The following is a 20,778-nucleotide window of genomic DNA, read 5'->3' as shown; positions in this document are numbered from 1 at the left end:
AAACCACCTTTGATCAATCAACAGTGCGTTGTTTATAACTATATATGTGATCTGTGTGATGCAGAATACGTCGGTTACACTAGCCGTCATCTTTACAAGCGCATTGAGGAACACCGATTTACCGCCATCGGAAAACACCTTCAAAATGAACACCGAGTTGATACAGTTGGTGACCTGACTAACAACTTTAAGATCCTAAAGAAATGTCAGGGAAAGTTCGATTGCTTGATCCACGAAATGTTGTGGATTCGCAAGAAGAAACCGAGCCTTAACACACAGTCAGACTCCATTCGCGCAAAAGTATTTGTTTAGGCTTTGAACAGACACTGAACTCATTACCAGTGTTTGACACCTCATTGGAATGAACATGAACATTGAACAGCTATCTTAATCTTAATTTATTCAATTTCGCACCTCTACCATTGGTATAAATTAATTTACTTTTCGCACAAATATTTTTTAACTTGAAAATGGTGCCAGGATGACACCGAAACGTCGTTGTTCAGTTTTTTCGCTAATCTTTATCGTTAACTGTATTTCCAAATTTAATCTTACAAAAGTACTTCGTGAATATAATTAATTTTCACCATGTGCGAAACCATCAAATGGATTAAGCTCCTGGTGCTTGAATCGCAGAAGGATGGTCTACAAATTCCTGTAAAAATTTCTTTGGGCATATGATTGTGAGCGACGCGAGAGCTTTTCAAAGTACGTTAAAAATGCAAATATTTGACAATCCCTCGTCAAATTTCAATTTATGGGTTAGACGTATAGTTTAGCATGCGCCACCATCTGAGGCACGATTTACGGACACCATTACAGTGTAAGGAGTTCTTGTCAGGCCTTACAACAATACAAGCGAGCAGAGTGGAGAACTGGGACCTCCTGAAAACCAGTTACAGAATACCGAGAGTGCAGAGAGTGCCGAAAGAGATCTTGTTTTATTGAGCCTGTAAGGTTTTAAGGCCTTACAGAAAACCGTTACCCTCCAAACCTAACCGTAAATCGTGCCTGGTATATTAATTATATTTACGAAGTACTTTTAAGTGAATGAAATACATGTCTTCAAAATTTAATTATTTTGCGCCCAAAAAGACAACGCAACATTCCCTAAAATCAACCCAGTACACATTTAAACATTGTACAGAAATATTTGAGTGTTTTAAAGACGAAAGAATGGTATGGTTTTGCATGCGAGGCTCTCAAACTTGCTTAATGAAATGGTACGTCAAATGACGATTTTGACGATTTGTTGCATATTTCTTTGAAATAAAAGGATATTTTGCCAAAAAAACTATCCAGTAGTGTTTGTCATGCCCTAGCCTATCTACCATAAGAATATGAGCGAAATCGAATTTCCGACCCTTGCCGGGAAATTAAGAATTTGTCTGATTTTTACAGGTAGGCACTCTTAATATTATATGAAAAATATATCCCCAATATCCTAATAGGGCTGTGGAACCATCTTAAATCTAGAGGCCTATTTCTATTGCTTTTCCATTTCCCTAACCAAAGCGCTTCGTTTTTTTTTCTTTTTTTTTTTTTTTACACTTAGGGACTGATCATCATGCAATTCTTCCGAAATCCCCAACAATTTTCAAGGACATTTCTAAAGATTCTAAGTCGGCGTTGAACAGAGCAGTATCATCAGCGAATTGAGGAAACTTGATTTCCTTACCGAAGATTTTTATTCCTCTCACTTTGGAATCCTGACGTAAGTGTATCTCCGCAGAAAGAATGAACAAGTAAGGGGAGAGGGGGCAACCTTGTCGAACTCCTTTTGACGGTTTAAATCAACTGGTAATAAAGGCATTGTTTTGTACCGCACTTTCTGTGTTCGTGTAGAATATCTTAATCCAGCGCTTTATGTCAAAACCAAAATCAAAACTTGTTTAGCGTCTTCATTATAAACTAAGGACCACTCAAAGGCTGGCAGCTTTTGGATATTTTATTCACACCCTCTTCCCTTACAATTGCATAGCCCTTATAAGGTTTGGGTGGCTAGGATTTGCTAGTTTAGCTTTTGGGTTCGCTTTTGAGTATTGGCAATTGTTTCAGGTCTTTTATACTAACACGTTCAACTTCTGGTCGTAGAGCATTTCTCAATCTCTTATTCAGCGAGCGTGAAAGGGACCGTCGCGAATAGTATGCTATCCGCTCCAATCCCTTATTAGGACGGTTAGTCCCAAAAAAAGAAACTCGGGGAATCCATTGAGATCAGGTACCGGAGATCTTCAGCTGATAGAAACTATGAAAACCATAAAACGTTCCACATTGTCCAAAACATCAAAGAACAACTTCATCTACATGGGAATTTTCTAAGTGGTATTTAAACCGCTATTAACCGCGCAATCAGAGGGAAAATGGATTTGGAATCGAAGCGGATCAGCAGAAATATAACACATAAGTTTACAAGAGCAAACGTAGACTATTGTCAAGACTTTTTGAACTATATGTCAAATGTTGATTCTTTCAGGTTAAAGTTTTTTTATTCATGTGATGTTTCTCTTTATTAATTGTGCAACACACCATAACGCAGGCGGTTTCGCTCTGGGGCAGTGGCTGGATACAATGGGTATTGACTGCGAGCAGTCGATAAAAGCTGGAACATGGAACATTTCCGAACATCCCGGAACATCAAATATTAGAATAATTATGAGAAAAAATGTCTAGAATTAAATAGAGGAATAACCAAGAAAGAGAAATGAGTGAAAAAACAAACAAAACTAAACTGGTATCTACTCCGAATACTCGTAAAAAAAAAGCCATTAACTTCAATGAGTGAAGGCTCGCAACTTTAACCTCTTAAGTAGCGATTTCGGGAGGGAATGTACAAGCTATCTCCACGAATTCATTCCCGCCAGTTGTTCGTTAACGATTTAATCACGTGACGGTCCCTTATTTTTCCGCGGGGCTGAAGTGGTCCATTGCCACAATATTGTTTTGCTGTTGTTGCCTTGTTTACGGTGAGGGAAATCTGGGGAGAGTACCTGTCCCCGGGGTAGGGACACGCTGTACTCTACTCAGATTTGAACCTTAAAGAAACGTTTTTACGAAGCTGATAATAGTTAATTATCATTATTATTAATTATTTAACTTATTTCTCTTATTTGGCTATTTCTTTATTTAATTTAAAAACTTCCGTTGGAAATTTTGAATCCGAAGCGGTTCCATTCTTAAACACGTGTGTGGTACATCGCTGGACACCATGTCACAAGGATCCCGCCAGGAGGAGCCATGTGGATCGACCGATTGTTTTGGTTAAAATTAATGTCAAGTTTGTGCCCATAGCTGAGGCAGGAGTGATGGATGCTGGAATTGAAGTCTAAATGTCAAATCTCTTGATCTGAAAGCAAGTTTAATCAGGCCCTGTGCCTGATATCAACAGCTGACTTCTCCAATTAATTTGAGAAAGTAGTGATGGACGCTGGAATAGAAGAGTAAATGTCAAATTTCTTGATCTGGAAATGAGTTTAGTTAGGCTCTCTTCCTGATATCAACGGCCGACTTCTCCTTAAAATACCAATACAAGACAAACATGTAAGAGTTGAGAACATAGCGACTAATAACCAAGGCAAAACCGGTCTGATATATATAGTCAGGACCTTGGTTAGTCTGCCTGACATCAGCAGCTGACTTCTCCTTAAAATACCAATACAAGACAAGCATACAGGGTTTCAAATCATGGCAACTGGTCACGAAAACAATACAGATCTAATCTAGACAACCATATTCTCCCACCCGATGTTGTAAGAAATGTATGAAATCGGGTAATGAGAATTTGTCGTTTGACTCCAGGGTTCAGTGATAGCAGTTTTCGAAGCAACACTTTATTACTTGGGATCTTTATCTTTTTTATTCCAGCAGGTACGATTAGCTAATTCACTTCCCTTCAAATGCCTGCCTTACTGTACTATTACAGTTTTGCAATAGCTGTATTTTAAACACGACAGTGTGAGAATATCTTTGCCTGTGTAACATGAAATTGTTGACGGTTTTCACAGTTTAATAATTCACCTGCAAATAATGAAACATAAACCTGGACAAACGCGATTGGTGTTGCAACGAGTAACGTTAGCTGTAGATATAATAAACTGTAAATATCCAAAGCATCAATTATACGTAGCTGGATAAATGTTAAGTATATTAAGCGATGACGAGGTCATCGTATTTACAAAAAGCGAAGTAGCGATCGTAGATTTTCACGAGGTCACTCAGTTTGTTTGCAATCAAGACCAGCACTCTGGTTTTGAACAAAAGGTAACACATTTAAAATTTCTTGGCTTCATATGTGGTCAAGCTAGCAGGGTAAAATGCGAGAAAAGAAGAATATCGCACTCAAACTGGTGCAAAGATGAGTAGCTAGTGCGTAACCGGAGTGGTCTTCCCTCATTTGGACTATAATTGGACATCTCCCCGACCACCAACCCTTCCCCCCACCTTCCCCGATAGGGTATGGCTTTTTGGCCTTGCTGCTCTGAATAGGGTTTATAATTTTTTTTCTAGTCTATCCCAGACATTTCCATCGTTAAATGTGGTTTAAACAGCAGATCGGAGAGGATCGGAAAATGGTGCCCAGCGTTAGATGATAGCAATTATGGGGTTGCCAGGATCCTCTAAGGGTCCTAGAATTAAAGGTGTTAAGCTACTCGGGGAGGTAGTTTAGTTTTTCTCTGTCCCAAACAGGGTCAGGATTTCAAACCCTAGGTGGCGCCTCTTAACCAGATAAGGGTTAAGTACCCCTCCAACATCACCTTGGAGTACATAGAAAAATAATCGAAAAATAATTCACAAAATAGCGCAAGAGCGAGTAAACGGTGAATAATGCACATTATATAATCCAACCGTTTCTTTTCACTGTTTTCTTCGCATTCTATTTTGTTTTGAGTCGAGTCGAGTCGAACATTGCGAATAGAATTATTCGCGCTGAGCCTTTCGTTACTTGGTAACCAAGTGATCAGGATGTTCCTCTGGCCTGCTGGGAGTGGAACTTAAAAACACCCGGTTCAACTGGTGAACCATAATTGTCTTCACCCCATTTAAGTTTGCTTTTCGCTTGGATCTAACGGGGTTTAGACCTAGTGGAATCTCCAGAGTTTGATTAATTGAGGACAAATTAGCTGAAAGCCTTAAACCCGACGGAAGGATCAAACAGAGAGCATGTCCGGTCGTTATTTAAGTTACTAGTTCAGAAGTCTTTAACCAACGTTTTACGTGAAAAACAATGAGAGATCGTTTTGCCATAAGTATTAGTTGGTCTGCCTCGAAAACTTGCACGATACATGATCTTGGGCACAAATTCGTTGAGAAAACATACCTTTCCGAAGATGAACAAAAAAGGGTGGATTATGAAAGTTTTTCCTCTGCCGAGTAATTAGTGATTCTTACTTACTACAGAGAAGCGATCGAGTCTCTTTGGTGAAACGTTACAACCTTTTTATTGATGTCTCTTTTGTTATGCTAATTTACAGCTGTGGTTGCAATCCCATCAAGGTGCAACATTACTAAATCTGACTGTTTGTGTACAGGATCACATCTGTGGATATTTTTAGGTTTACAAAATGTAGAAAATGTTTTACAATAAAGTTCAGAACTCTGAAAATAGTGCAATAACAAGTTTAAACCTGAAGATGACAAAATTAAAACGAAATTGATCGTTAGGATCTTTTGGCTTTCTTTGTTTGATTTTTCTTTCTAACTTGGCCGGTACTAACAAAAGTTTTTAACCATGTATTTGATTATTCTAACCTAAAATGAATGGTATGGACTTTCTGCACGTAGTAATAACTAGTTTTGACTAGCATTTTTAACTACTTTTTTAATTAATTTTGCATATTGGGTGAGCTGACTAGATCTTTTATTTAAAATTGCATTAAACCCTGCTAGGTCCCACCTAATTTGACTATACATTGTAAGATAAATAAAACGTCGAACGAGCATGTTTTGTTATCCCTAACACGCCCTTAGCAAGACGTGCCCTTTGGTCACGCCACTTTAAAATTAATTTTACATATGTAGCTCGATCTATTTTCATCCTTAGTCATCACCATTAAGATGCTGTTATCAGTTGGATCCTCAAAGATAATGGTAGGATGAAATCCCTCTTTATATTTCTCTTGCACCCAGTTACATCTGGCAGTCCTGTTATTAAACCACCCATAGGTCTGGCCTTGTGGTGTTGCTGTCATGACCACAAAATACTGACCTAGTCCGGTGGAGTAACATATCCCTGTTATAACTCTTCCCTCTTTATAATTCTTCTGTATTTCATTCTTAGCCTCTTGGCGTGAAATACGAGTAAAACATGTCTGTTCCCCTTTGTATTCATTTGGGTCTTTGGTCATGATGATATAAAATGTTGAACCCCGGGCGGCGCATGCAGTGATCATAAAACCATCTTCCCATTTCTTCCTTATATCAAGTAAGTTCGTTACAATCGACTGACCAGTGCCATAATTTTCCATGAAAAATACCCCGAATCCTAAATTCTCGTCGCATGCAAGAGAGTATATGTTAAGTGACCTGCCATTTTTCCATTCCCACTTTTCGTTTACAAATTTAATGAAGGTGTCATAGTTTTTCCGAATTCCCCAGGAAAGGTTGGGCATGGGACTGTACCTTTTCGAAGGACCAAAACATCCACTGAAGTATCCGTCATGAAAATTTTGGCAGATAAGGACATTTTCAGAATTGAACAGATGGCTTCGTATAAAATCTACGTACTTAACTGAGTCATATCCAGTGGTAATCGGAAAGTCTTTTCTGTTCCCTCCACTGTATATAGGTTCAGTGCCAGGACGTGATTTCTTTCCGGTCATGAATAAAGTCAAATCTCCACCTTTGCCTAAAAGGTATTCAAAAAATCAATTAGATAAGACACGCAGATCGTCCCGACTTCAGTTCTGCTCTTTACACCGTGACATGCACAGCCTTCATGAACGCCGTAGACAGAGACAGTCGGATTTGGATATTTGTAAACTCGCCATTCAAGCTTCTTTACAGCATTAGATGAATTTTTGTTGGTATCCACAATTTGTAATGTAAAATGTAAATCTTATTTACAGTGGTCAAGCACTTAGCTATACAAGCACTAAGCTTAGCTAGTTTACAGGTGTGCCTGTTGGGTAAATATTGCCCTCAAACCGCTCCCTCCTTGTAGCATTATATTATGCTTGTAGATGAATTTTTGTTGGTATCCACAATTTGTAATGTAAAATGTAAATCTTATTTACAGTGGTCATGCACTTAGCTATACAAGCACTAAGCTTAGCTAGTTTACAGGTGTGCCTGTTGGGTAAATATTGGCCTCAAACCGCTCCCTCCTTGTAGCATTTATATTATGCTTGTAGCACTTCACTACTTTTGGCCAAATTATGCTAAAATTTATGCTCGTTTAACCAAGTTATGCTACATTATGCTCTTTTAACCCTTTTAGTGGCAGTCGGACGTTTTCTTACGATTGAGGGGTTATGCGCTTTCTTTGTACCACTTGTGATGTCATCAATTTAGGCGTCAATAGATATTCTTGATAAGTAGATAATAGAGCTAGGATAGATCTATCCACACAATTGTCCGTTTTGGAAATCAACCGCATTCTGACGTAGCTAATTGAAAAAAACGTGAGCAGTTTTTGGTGCAAAATTTGGTGGTAAAATGGCCCATCACACCTAATTTCGATCAAGGTTCCATTTCCAGGCTTTAAAGATAATCAACACAGAGCTTTTTAAGGCTGTCAGAAAGGAAATGGAGGGCAAGAGCTAGTGAGAGTTCAGCAAAGGGGCGAGAAAAAGAAAAGGAAAAGGCCAAGAACAAAAAATCGAATCAGGCCAGCAAAAAAAATTTCCAATTTTTTACTTATGCGCATGGTCCAAAGTAAAACATTGTACATTTTGGTGCCTAATACTCAGGGAAATCTTGCTCCTCGGTAAGAAATCTCTTTTTCAACAAAGTTGAGGCCAATTCAGGGTCGTGGCAGCCAAAAAAAAACCGAGTTAACGGTAAAAAAAAACAGCATTTTTTGAGGAAATTTGCCAGTTAAGGTGGCTCCCTATAGTTTTACGATTACGCGAGCGCTGAGGAAGTAATCTGCGCGCGCTCAAAGGAAAACGTCAGTGTTTTTCGATATTTTGTTAAGTCAACATGAGCACAAAAAGCAAAACTGACAATGAAATTTCTCGCGTTTCCTTCCGTGAAATTCCGTAAAATTTGGCAGATTGGTAGTAAATATTTTACTTTAGTCGGAGCTCATTTTTCAGGGAAATCCATAAGACCAGATTTTTTGCAGCGGTAAAAGACATAAATTTGAAAATATTGAAAAAACTGCCTTTACAAACCCTACTTTCTTCGTGTTTAAAATTCGTATCCCGCTGAAAGCGATGTGATGTAAAAATTTTGGAAGATTTCACCGAAGGGAATGCATGAAAATCACAAATAAAGCCATAAAAACAGTAAAAAACACATTTGTTTGGGCATTTATAATTTAAGACTAAATCCCACAATTTTAAGCGAGATGGTAACAAAACACTATTTAATCATTGCTTATTACATGTAATAAGTTTGAGAGGACTAGGTGTGAAAGCGAATGCAAAAACAGCATTCAAAACATAACACTTGCGTACGCAACGCCATAAATGATTACCCTATGGAGCCACCTTAAAGGGCTAAAACGTGGCAAGTAAGTCCAAAAATATATTTCCTTTCATCAGAAGACGTTTATTCTTGTTAGCTATATATATATCCTATTTCATGTCCTTTTTAATTTTCATCTCTGGCAGGGCTGCAATTTCTGAAAAATTTTCACTCGAATCAGCTCGCATGGATGAGGCCTTTTTGTAGCCTTGCCCAAGTTAGAGGTTCTGCAATCTCGTTCCCAGAGTCTTCGTTCCCCTTGACCAGTGGTCGGAAAACGAGAGCTCTGAGAGCAACCATTTCAGGCGTGGGCCATAGATGCTGACTGCACAGTGAAACCGGATGGGCAGTATTCGGTTATTTCAAAATGGTTGCTCCCAGAGCTCTCGTTTTTCGACCGCTGGTCAAGGGGAACGAAGACTCTGGGAACGAGATTGGAGGTTCTGAGGACGACTTGGTTTACAGTGGGACTTCCGGTAGGCCCCAGTCTCCGGGCTCAGTAAACTGCAAGAGCGCTTTGGTTGCCGTAACTCACTTCCACCTGGGCTGATACATATGATATATATGCAATGATAAACGACTGGAAAACTTGAATCTTGTACATACACACATACAAACATAGGACGGTCCACTACTAGAGAAAATTTAGAGATCGTTTACTACAGATCTCTCAAGCTAAACAGAATTAAAATAATCAAATTGAAGGCTGTACAAACCTTTGGTATCAAAAGCTTTAGAATACTCCGGACATGCTTCCAGACAGTGGAAACCTGCGATGTTCTCTTCAAGGCAGAAATTTGCCCAATGGCCACTGTAGCAAGCATCGCTGAAGATCATTGGATAGTAAGTTCCACCAGGAAGCATATTAAGAATTTCTTGAACGCTGATTGTCCCATCAGCAAAGCACCAGTTTCCAGTCCCAATTTCTCCATGCCCAGTGTAGTACAAGAAAGGTTTTAACTCTTCACGTTTGCATGTTTCAAAAAGTTTCCTGATATGAGCAGAGGCTGCTGTCTTGGTTAGATAGAGGTCTTTAACAGTGTTGAACAAATTAATTTCGACTGCAGCTTCCATATTGGCTAAATCATGAGCAACACCAGAAAGAAAAGTGCCTGCTCTTCTCACTCCCGGAATATCCCTGGTCCTTCTATCAGAAATATTAATGCGGCTTGGAGGATCAGAAGCACCTGAGAGAATCAACCATCTGGGCTCAATAGAAGTTGGGTTCCACTCTGACCACCTGTCAATTCGGCCAACATTAGGACCCTGTGTAATAGCAGAGCCAGCAAAAGGACGAGACATGATTCTTGCATAGGGATAAGGCACTCTTAATCCTGACAGTCTCTGGTGTCTGCACTCTTTTCGTTACCTGAGATAAACAAAACCTGTGAATTTTTTATTTTTTATTTTTCACGAATTGCTGATGAGAAATTTCAGTTTCCTACGTGACTACATGTAGGAAAAGATCTTTTGGTTAAAAAAAATGGCTTTTCCAGACTGTAACATAAACAGGGTAAAGAAATAGCCAATTAGCACGTTTGAGAAATCACACTATTTATCCCTAAAAGTAGGTCAGGTTTACGTGACGCTACACGACTCAATTTAAGTGTGAGGCGACTCCCTCGGAGCTATGAAAAATTGCTGGATGTACCAAGACAATTTTTAATGAGCATTATTTAGGACGAACTGTATGACAAATTTCATTTCATCACAATTGCGTATCCTAGCCCAACAGTCGAATCTCGCCAGCGGGAATTTTCCTTTGGTCTGGCCTCTGTTCTTCAGTCTCACGTCTGTGTTGCATTTGTAGCAGGGAAAACGCCCATGCCATGTGGCTTATACGTATCAACAGAGCTCCGGCGGCCCGAAAGGCAGAGTATCATACTCATAGCGGAGCTCCGGCGGCCCGAAGGGCCTCCAAGCGGAGCCCCATACTCATATAGGAAAGGAAAGGAAACCCATGAGTTGATTTTCTCGTGGTTATCATGGCTAGCGGTATTGCTCGTGGGCGCGTACGCAAGACGACGAGGGAGTCGCGCGAGATGGCGGCCATACTCCAAATAGTAGGTTGACAGGGACATGCAGCCTTGGTTTACAGTGTACTTTTTTGATATTGGACATCCATGTTATGGTCAATTGACAACTGACAAAACAAGGTATCCGCTGACCAGTATCATGTGACCATATCACCAGCTCAAGTTTAGAGCTCATTGAAGTCACGCGTTTCTTTTTTTCATCAGAAAACCTCATCACAAATTTACAAAACTCAAATGAAAATTCTCGCTTATCCTGGGTTAGCTTAATCGGTCTTTGAACAACCTGGCTCAGGAGTTCCACTGTTAGGCTTGGCTAAATCTATATATTAGACACCGGTGAATTGTTTTTCCCATGGTCATCATGGCTGGCGGTTTTGCTCGTGGGCGCGTGCGCACGACAATGACGAAGGTGTGAAGTATATATGAAATAATTCATATTTGAACTGCGGTAGTAGATGAAAGTGAAGTATGATCATCGTAGTAAATTTTCCAATTTAAGCAACTGGAAAGAAGAAGCCTGAAAAAAATCAGGGCTTCAACGGGACTCGAACCCGTGACCTCCGCGATACCGGTATCGCGGAGGTCACGGGTTCGAGTCCCGTTGAAGCCCTGATTTTTTTCAGGCTTCTTCTTTCCAGTTGCTTAAATTGGAAAATTTACTGCGATGATCATACTTCACTTTCATCTACTACCGCAGTTCAAATATGAATTATTTCATATATACTTCACATCATTTCACTCACGGGAAGATATGAACTCAATTAATTGACCTCGCTCCCAATGTGTGGCTTCATAGCTCAGTTGGTAGAGCATCGCACCGGTATCGCGGAGGTCACGGGTTCGAGTCCCGTTGAAGCCCTGATTTTTTTCAGGCTTCTTCTTTCCAGTTACTTAAATTGGAAAATTTACTGCGATGATCATACTTCACTTTCAATGACGAAGGTGTTGCGCAACATGGCGGCCATACTCCTCCTAATAGGTCGACCCAGAGAGATGCAGCCTTGGTTTATAGTGTGTTTCAAACGTTTAGAGAAATTAAAAAACGGTAAACACAGCGCCGAAAAGTTGTTTGGTTCGTTGATCTGTCGAAAAGATTAGATCAGTTTAGTTTTTACACTTTTTGCTGGAAGTTTCTGACCCGAAGATTCAGACTGAAGTGAATTGCCGATTTTCTGCTTCGGCGAGATGACTTCAAAAGGAGTGTGAAGTCTTCCTGATTTGAAACCATGCTGTGAGACATTTCATAAATTTCATTGTTTTAATTTCGCTTATCTCTCAAACAATACTTGAGTCGCTTTATCGAAGTTGTTCCATACTGCAATTGTAAACAAATAGTTTTGTGTCGGTTACTCGCGACAGCCGCTTTGTACATTACTAAAATTTCTTCTTCATTTAAGGTCAGCACACACGAGGGGGCTAGCCCCTGCAACTAATCCCTGCGACTAGTCCCTGCGACTGATCCCCTAAAGGCGAGTTTACACGAAGGGACTGGTCGCAGGGACTTGTCCCACGAACAGTTTACAAGAAGCGTTTTGAGGAACAAGTCGCAAGGACTTGTCCCAAAAATTCAACTAGTTTGAATTCGTGGGACTAGTCGCCGGGACCAAATTCTAGTCCCTGCGACTAGAATTTGTAACAAAAATGACTAGTTCACACCGGACGGCACTTGTCCTCGCAACTTGTTGCAGGGACTAGTCACAGGGGCTAGTCGCCTCGTGTGTGCCGACCTTCACGGTTGGAAACCAACAAAGGATTTGCGTTTTGACCTCGGCACGTGATAATATGCATAGTGTTTACGACGCACGGAGATTTCCTCGTTTTGTTTGTTCAATATATTCGGTCTAGTAAAATGCTCGTTGGTGAATTTCTTAGAGATTATTGGTAAAAGATTGGTAAAACTATGTGCTATAAAATGACTGCAAAGCCGTCGGCAAAAATAAAATTCAAATTACTAGCCAATTACTCTTTAACGCGAATAATACACTTCAACACCGCACGCCTTTGAAAATGTGGACTTCGGCCTCTGAATGCATTTCTTGGATTTACCTTGATTGATAATCACTCTTAAACGAATTTCTTTCATTCGGCCATCCTCTATTGAAGCAGGATTTGCTATTTGATACTCGGATGTAAAGATGTGCATATTGTATTATATTTACGTTGATTTCCTCGTTTTATTCAATTTATTCGGTTTGATGAAATGGTTCTTGGTGACTTTCTTTAAAGGTTATTGCGTCGAGTAGATGATTAATAAGACATTATCGAAACTTACCAATTTTCTCCACAGACAATATCAACACTTTCGCTTCTCTGCTATATTTTCCAGAAATTCTATAACTACCTGATTATGTCACCTTAGAGTTTAGCATTTTGAACTCAATGGAAACGTATGAAACTTGTGGTTTCTTTCCGGCCGAGTTTCCCAACTTTCCCTGTTTCAAAACCAGGGATGCTACGTTGAAAAATTTGTATCTGAAATTGGTTACATGCGAAAAACCCCTACATCACCTTGAAAGGAAAGTGCTAGACACATTAACCACCAAGCCACAAGTACGCCAGTCAGATAGCATGCACTTGAACCCGAAACATCGAAACGAAACCACTGAAAACATGTCTGAAACGAGCGAAACGAGTGAAACCCAAACAGCAGAAACAACACAAGCGAATGAAACGCATGAAAAGAATCGAAATCAACCAAAATAGAGAAATCTGTTATCATTATTGAGAGCTAACCGTAAACTGGCGAACCTGATCATTACCTGTTAAGAATATGAGAAATACAACTCTGCACGCTTCAACTTCAAGAGTTTATTGCAGTACTCTTACACAACACGTGATCCTCAAGATCACGTGACGAGACATAACACAGGACAATCAACTTATCATAACTTCCCCTTCTTAAGCTATTTGGCCGTCTTAACGAGATTATGCTAATACAAGTGAGAACAAAAAGTTAACAACTCAACTGTAGATGAATCTACAATAAAACTCTTTTAGATAACATAATCCCTATGCCAAAGCAGAACAAATCTAACCCGAGTAGAGCGACGCGGAGCCGAGGAGGCATTAGTATTGGGTGGGTCTGGTTCCAGGTTAGCATCTGATTCTCTAGTTACACTTGGAGAGTTTACACTGGATTGCATAGTTACAGGCTTTGACTCATCACTGAGATCATCATTTAATATAGTAACAGGTGGTTCCTGAGTAAGATGAATATGGCGTCTATTTCTACGATACTCTCTACCAGTTTCATCAGTAATCATAGACGATCTGGGAGTCTCATGTTTTCCTGTATCTACAGCATGCGACAAATGTTTGTCACCGGCCTGGTTTCTTGAACTTTACACTATCCCCTTCCTTGAGTTGAGGCAATTGTTTGGAGCCTTGTCGATCACAGAATTATTTGTATTTAGCTTGTCGTTTTTGTAGTAATTCTGGAATATCATGACAGATCTGTGGTACTAAGACTAAGGGGTGAACAGGAACTCTTGTTCGGATTTGCCTACTGAACAACATTTGGTTAGGCGAATAAGGAAAATTGCTTGTTGGCGTATTACGGTATTCCATTAGACCTTCATTCAAATTGCACTCCTTTCTCAGTAAATTTTTAACAATGTGAACCGCCTTTTCTGCGGGACCGTTTGCCTGACTATGTGTGGGACTGGTTGTTGTAGTGTTAATGCTGCGGCGTAGCATATTTCCTCATTTCTCTAGAGTTGTAAGGCACGTTATCTGCAATTAGAGTTTGTGGATAACCATGGCTTGAGACAATTTCATTCAGACACCGGATGATATCATAGTTTTGATTTTTGTGTTCTAACACATCTGATTTGCCAGGGTAAAAGTGGGATTTCTCGAATTTGCATGGGTTCTTTGATCTGCTTACTTTGATATCTCGAAACTTTTTCACAACAGGACACCATGTCTTCAATATGCTGTCAGGCCAAAGTACCGTTGTAGGCGCATTAGCTTTGGTTTTTTCAATGCCACAGAGACTTATATGAAATTTCTGGAGTATATCTTTTCTCCATGCAAATGGCATGGCACTGAAGCCTATTGTCCATGAGTAGGATTCCATCTGTAACCGGAATGTCATTCCTGACATTCCAGAAAGACTTAAGAGGAAGAGGTACATCACCAGTGGTGGATCCAGACCTTAAGCTAAGGGAGGGGCCCGGTTTTGTTTTAATTGCCCTGCCGGCTTTTCTTCCTTCTGTCATTTCTTCTTTTTTTACCTAAAATAAGGGGGGGCGGGGCCCCCGGGCCCCTCCCCTCGATCTGCCACTGATCACGTTTGTGTTCAGGCCAACTCTCCGTGGAATACCTGTGTAACATTTGCATAGCAGGATTATTGCAATTAAGTTCTCGTAATTCCATTAACTTCACATCCGAAATTAGGGGATCGATAATTACCCTATGAATGAAATGCTCCATGTCGCGATGTATATCATCGTCAGTAGGAACACTGGACTGATCAAATGCTCTTGATAGGGTATCTGTAATATAAAGAAACTTTCCTGAAACATATCTCACTTTAAGATTATGCTTTTGCAAGTTTCATTCTTTGTAAGCGAGTGGGTACCTTGAAAAGAGGCTTTTTGAAAATACTTTCTAGGGGCTTATGATCTGAGAGTACTTCAATTTCTGCCCCTTACGTGTACATGTTAAATCTCTCACACCCATAAACGATTGCCAAGAGCTCTTTCCTCAATTTGGGCGTAACTGATTTCTGAACTTGACTTAGCACGTGAGGCATATGCCACTGGTTGATTCTGTTGCATCAAACCAAACATGCGCCTAAGCCACTTCTACTGGCATCAACTTGGAGTGTAGTAGGTAAACTTGTGTCATAAAATCGTAGGACTGGGACATTACTCAGGACGGATTTGAGTTTAGCAAGAGCTGTATCGTGCTCTGGAAACCAAGTACATGGCACATCAGACTTAAGTAAGGATCGCAATGGAGCAGTTATTTCAGAAATGTTTGGAATATACTTGGCAAGATAGTTGATCATGCCTGAATAACCTTTGCAGATCTTGCTTGCATGAAGGGGTGGGCATTTTGTGAATAGCAGAAATTTTGTCCGGGTCTGGTGAAAATCCCATTTCACTAACGACTTCACCCATGTACTTGACTTTGTTTACTCGAAATTGGATTTTGTCTTGGTTGAATCTAATATTGCGCTCTCGTGCCCTTGTCAACACCTTGCGTAAGTTCAAATCATGTTCTTGTTCATCTCTACCTTCAATGATGATATCATCGAAAATTGGTAATGCACCTGAAATATCGCCAAAATGGTTTTCAGCCATTTTCTGGGCCACCTCACTAGCGCATGAAATATCAAATGGCTTTCTCTTAAATCGATATCGACCAAAAGGAAAATTGAACACGCAGAGAAATGAGGATTCTTCTGTAAGTTTCTGTAAACCTCTCATTCTTTGCAAGCGAGGAGGTACTTTGAAAAGAGGCTTTTTGAACTACTTTCTAAGGGCTTTTCTTTCAAGATCGTTAGGAGTTCCCTTGAGTTTGTCTGTCAGTCTTAATGGGACATTCCTTTGTGGTTGAATAGTAGGGTGACTTCGCCCTCAACACATCCTAAACCTTTGAAAACATCCTGAAATTCATCCAGAAGGGTGAATTTTTCTTGAACTTCATCAGTACTGAGACCTATTTGTTCTACTTTGTTATTTAGGGTGATTAGATATGGGTCTAAACATGATTCTAAACCAAGGAGGGGTCTTACATTATCTCGGAGTACATAAAACTTCAAGGGTGTTGAACCCTTAGTCTCCTTTACCTTCGTATCAAGAAGGCATTTGCCCACAATATCTAGCTGGTCCTCCCAAATGACTTGAGTAACATGCCTGAGTGCTTTTTAGACTAACAGATGTACATGCAGTCTGATTACACTCTGGTTAGCCTGTTAACGGTTAGCTCTCAGTAATGATGCTGGGTTTCGCCTATCCTATCTCAGTCATTTCATTTCGTATCCTTCTTTTCGGCAGTTTCGCACGGGTTATTTTAACGCTTTCGTTTCGCTCGTTTCGAGGTTTCGTTTCCTTGTTATAACAAGTTCCATTCACTTGGCGCACTATCAAAGAGAATACTACCTAAAAATAAATACTTCTAAAGATATTCTACATTCGTGGTGAACATTTCAAAAGAAAGGGCTTCGATTGGTGCAAATATGTTCACCTCTTTACGACCTCTCACCGAAATACAATCCCGAAGCCATCACATCAATCACTTCAGTCTGTGTAGAGCGACTTCCGTGTAGCTAATAACCTAATAACTATATATGTAAAAAACTGCTAAATAGCACACCAAGAATCATCTTTCGTGCAATACACGAGACTGAACTCAGAAGTCGGAGAACGACGAACCAGCAAATCAAGTTAAGTGTCACGTCATGTTGTCTGATTATCAAACAAAGGGCAAGTTGGAAAACGCGGGGCCAAGGTCCCGGGGTACGGGGTCCCGCCATGGTGCAGTCTCTTGATCCGTGTCTTCCCAATATCTGATCAGGGTTTTTAGCAGAAGTTTTCACAGGCGTCCAATAAAGCATAACAGGCGGCATAAATTAAAGTGAAGCCCGATTCCCCCGAATGGCCAAGTCACCTACAATTTTGAAATTGTAAGTTGCCAAAGATGCGATTTCACGCATTTTGGGGAGCAAAGTGTTACGAAAAATGAGCTGTTTACGATCAGAAAATTATATATAGCAAGTAGCGCTGTTTCACCTTTTTAAGTGAAATACTATTTTCTCCTTGAAACGTCTCAGTCTGCAAGTCTTACTTTATTGTTATATGTGTACAAAATTTAATGACCAGAGCAGGTGGCTACATTCGATTTTACAGCTGGTAGAATTCCGCCGTCCTACTGAGAACCCTGTGACTGATGTCATTTGACATACCGGCAACTAAACATCCCAAGCGCTTGGAAACAGCAAATTTACTTTTTAGAGTGCCAAATAGCCATCCACCAAGTCTGTATGGGCAGGTGACACTTAGTGATTCCCCCCCCCCCCCCCCCCCCACTTTGGGCTCTCAGTTATGACTGATACCCCCTTCTGTCATCCTAAAAATCCAATGATACCCCACAAAATCCTCCGTCCCCCAGGCGATAAATAATGACCGGTCCCTAATGTACAATACGAAAGAAGTAATTATAAACCTCAGTGCAGTGTGATCATTTATGAATCGCTAGTTAGGTCCCAGTCGATAGTTAATGTAAAGGGAATAACAATATGATTTCACTAGAACAACATTTTTTGGTAAACTCGTGTGTAAGGAGACACCAAAAACGAAATCCACATTCGTAAGAGTGGAGATTATTCGCGATGAAATTAACGCAAGCAACTGCAGTACTGCGCCGACTTCTGTTTTATTTGAAAGAACACCAGTTTTTATTTTGGAACTGGAATTTCAAGAAGGTTACTGTATTTTCTCGTTCAATAACCCTTTAAACCCCCTTAACTTTTGCTTCAAATTTGGCCCGGTTGGGCTGGGCATATTTTATTTGTTTATTCCTTATGTTCTATGGCAATTTTTGTCCCCATTTCTTGAGGTCCTACTTGCGGGTAACCAGCTTTTAATCGAGCAAATACGGCAACTGTCGCTTTTCATGGTTAAAGATATTAAGCAAAAAAAATCCTTATTATTTCGATATTTCTTTTTTAAAGTAAACTAAATAAATCTACACAAGTTATTGCGAAAAATAAAATAGATGCCCCACGTAAGAGAAAACCACTGCAGGGCACGTTGGCTCTTGAATGGTTTTCTTTCTCACGAAATGTTTGAGAAACGCGTTTCACGCCGAGATAATGAATTGATTTTCATTGCAATTGAAACTAACAAAATTTCGACTTCTCATTTTCACTATTTTGGCGAAAAAAAATGGTTCCCCGTGTTTTTCACTTAGACCCCGTGTTTTCCACCAGACCCCGTGTTTTCCACTAGACCCCGTGTTTTCCACCAGACCCAGTGTTTTCCACCACATCGCGTGTTTTCCACCACACCCCGTGTTTTCCACCAGCCCAAGTGTTTTCCACACCCCGGGACCCCGTAGCTCGGGACCTTGGCCCCGCGTTTTCCATCTACCAAGTTGCAATTGGAAATTTACTGAACTGAAGGTAAATTAGTTTGGACGGAATATGATAATTTGACAGAGTTTTTCGTCCTGACCCCAGAGACACACAACAAGTATAAGTTTGGTGAACCCAATACATTCATTATCATCAGTCATTCATTTCAGTCGCTCTGCGTTAAAACTCAAGACGCTCAAGAGTCTTTGAAGTTCTCTCGTTTCGTTTGGTATCGTTCTGAACGCAAATTGCAAATCAACTGAAACTGAAAGTAAAATTGTGCGAGTAAAGCGTTATATGATACACCTACAATTCCGAACTGACTGCAAATAGGCCATTTTCGATGTATTAAATTCGGCTTGATAGTGAGGCCTAGAGGACACAAACAAAAGAAATGAATAAAGACGGTCATTCAATTTCCTTTGTTTGTGTCCTCTAAACCTCGCTACCAAACTGAATTTTAATATATCGAAAGTGGTCTATTGAAAGACTTGAAGTCACGAGATGACTGGATAGCCAAAAGGTCAACATGATATGTTCAAAAACAAAATTACAACTTCAGAGATAAAGGTCGTAATTCAGACTTAAGCGGGAAAAGTCTTCGCAGCGATTCACCGGTTTGTTGTCGAAACTTAAAATGTACAGCTGAAATGCTGCTGATCTCCTCATCTTCCGAATAACGAATAACTTTGTATCATCAGTGAAAATTCATGAATCAAGTCCTGAGACGGGAAAAACAAAAAGGTCAACCAGACATCTAGAAGTTTCCTTTCACTAAATTTAGCTATTGCAAAGAACATTGTTTTTCCTTCCTTTTATTGAGAATCTTTTAAGGCTTCTTCACAATTAAGAACAAACAAAAGTTTAGCTTGAGAAATTATCCGTTTGGGCGTTATGTGGAGCTCGCCTTGAGCCAAGAATATTGCTGATTTCCGGCGCAGGGTTCACTTTTACGTAAACAATGATGAATAGCTTCACAATGCTTTACATCAGTTCACAATTTTTCATCGTCTTATACCAAGCGGTGATCAAATCTTTTAGTTCTCCGCAAAAGAACAATACAAATTTAAACATGCCGGTTGCCGAGGCGAAATAGAAAGAAGAGGTTACAATCACTAAAGGAATTAACTTTGAAACAAATTCTCCCAACTGGTGCAACAAGAATCGTATGGAGACAAGTAAGGAGAGTTTGTAAGGTTATCGCCGGGCGGAAATTGAACGGATTAACCATTTGAACTCTTATCTGCTTCTTTTCTGATAGCGCAGCAAATCATAATGATAGAGTTTTCTTTGATGTGTTTGCTGCTGGTTAAGGAAATCACCCAACATTGTGCGACAAAGATCGAGAGGAAGAGCACTGATTTAGCGGTTTGTTGAGTACTGTAAGCTACAATTAGAAATTTACTGAACTGAAGGTAAATCAGTTTTGATAATCTGACAAAATTTCCCCCTCTGATCCCAGAGACGCATAACAAGTATGAGTTTGGTCACCCCGGCACATTCATTATCATACTAATGCACTGGTTCAATCAGATTTTTAAAATTATTTTGATAAAATTTGCAAAGGGTTTAACAAATATAACTTGTTCATACTTACAATCGCTGTGCGTTAAACCTCAGGACACTCCAGAGTCTTTAAAGCTCTCTCGTCTCGTTTGGTAACGTTCTTGACGCAAATTAATTGCAAATCAACTGAAACTGACAGTAAACTTGTGCGAGTAAAGCGTGATATGATCTGTCTACATTCCGAACTGGCTGCAACTTGCAAGACTTGTGGTCACGAGATGACCAAGAATCGAGAGACCACCTTCACGAGATTAATCCAACTGAATACGGGATTCCTGTTAAGTGTTTCGCAGTTGGAGAATGAACTATTAGTTGTTTTTTGTTTTGTTTTTTATAAACGTTTAAAAAGTAAAATGATAGTTGTACGCATATAGCACAAGTGTCTTCCGAATTTCAGATGTGCTGAAGTCTGTTGCAAATTAAATTATAAGCAAAGCAGTCGATCATACTATGAGGAGAGTGCCA

The 20,778-nt window shown here is 39.9% G+C and overlaps 1 protein-coding gene across 2 annotated transcripts; it reads right to left on the bottom strand.

The window, feature by feature from the left end:
- Positions 1-5,414: 5,414 nt before the first annotated feature.
- On the bottom strand, positions 5,415-20,625 carry LOC110046723 (uncharacterized). 2 transcript variants are annotated; one of them, XM_089292599.1, is made up of 3 exons: positions 20,345-20,625; positions 9,345-9,997; positions 5,415-6,844 (listed from the first exon to the last, which is right to left on the bottom strand). In XM_089292599.1, the coding sequence occupies exons 2-3, from the start codon at positions 9,928-9,930 to the stop codon at positions 5,985-5,987; spliced, it is 1,446 nt and encodes a 481-aa protein (XP_089148725.1). In that variant the 5' UTR covers positions 9,931-9,997; positions 20,345-20,625; the 3' UTR covers positions 5,415-5,984. The 2 variants fall into 2 exon arrangements, with proteins under 2 accessions (XP_089148725.1, XP_089148724.1); XM_089292598.1 differs by lacking the exon at positions 20,345-20,625 and adding an exon at positions 15,078-15,357.
- Between the last annotated feature and the right edge of the window lie 153 nt (positions 20,626-20,778).

Source organism: Orbicella faveolata, unplaced genomic scaffold, assembly GCF_042242905.1.
Source record: "Orbicella faveolata isolate gen_17 unplaced genomic scaffold, um_ofav_v1 contig_24, whole genome shotgun sequence".
NCBI classification, from domain to species: domain Eukaryota; kingdom Metazoa; phylum Cnidaria; class Anthozoa; order Scleractinia; family Merulinidae; genus Orbicella; species Orbicella faveolata.
This window is presented reverse-complemented; position numbering and strand designations above follow the sequence as displayed.

Excerpts from the sequence above, each read along its gene's own strand:
- LOC110046723 (XM_089292599.1), bottom strand. The coding sequence starts at position 9,930 with ATGTCTCGTCCTTTTGCTGGCTCTGCTATTACACAGGGTCCTAATGTT. Across the intron at positions 6,845-9,344 it reads TAAAGCTTTTGATACCAAAG|GCAAAGGTGGAGATTTGACT; the intron begins GTTTGTACAGCC and ends AATACCTTTTAG.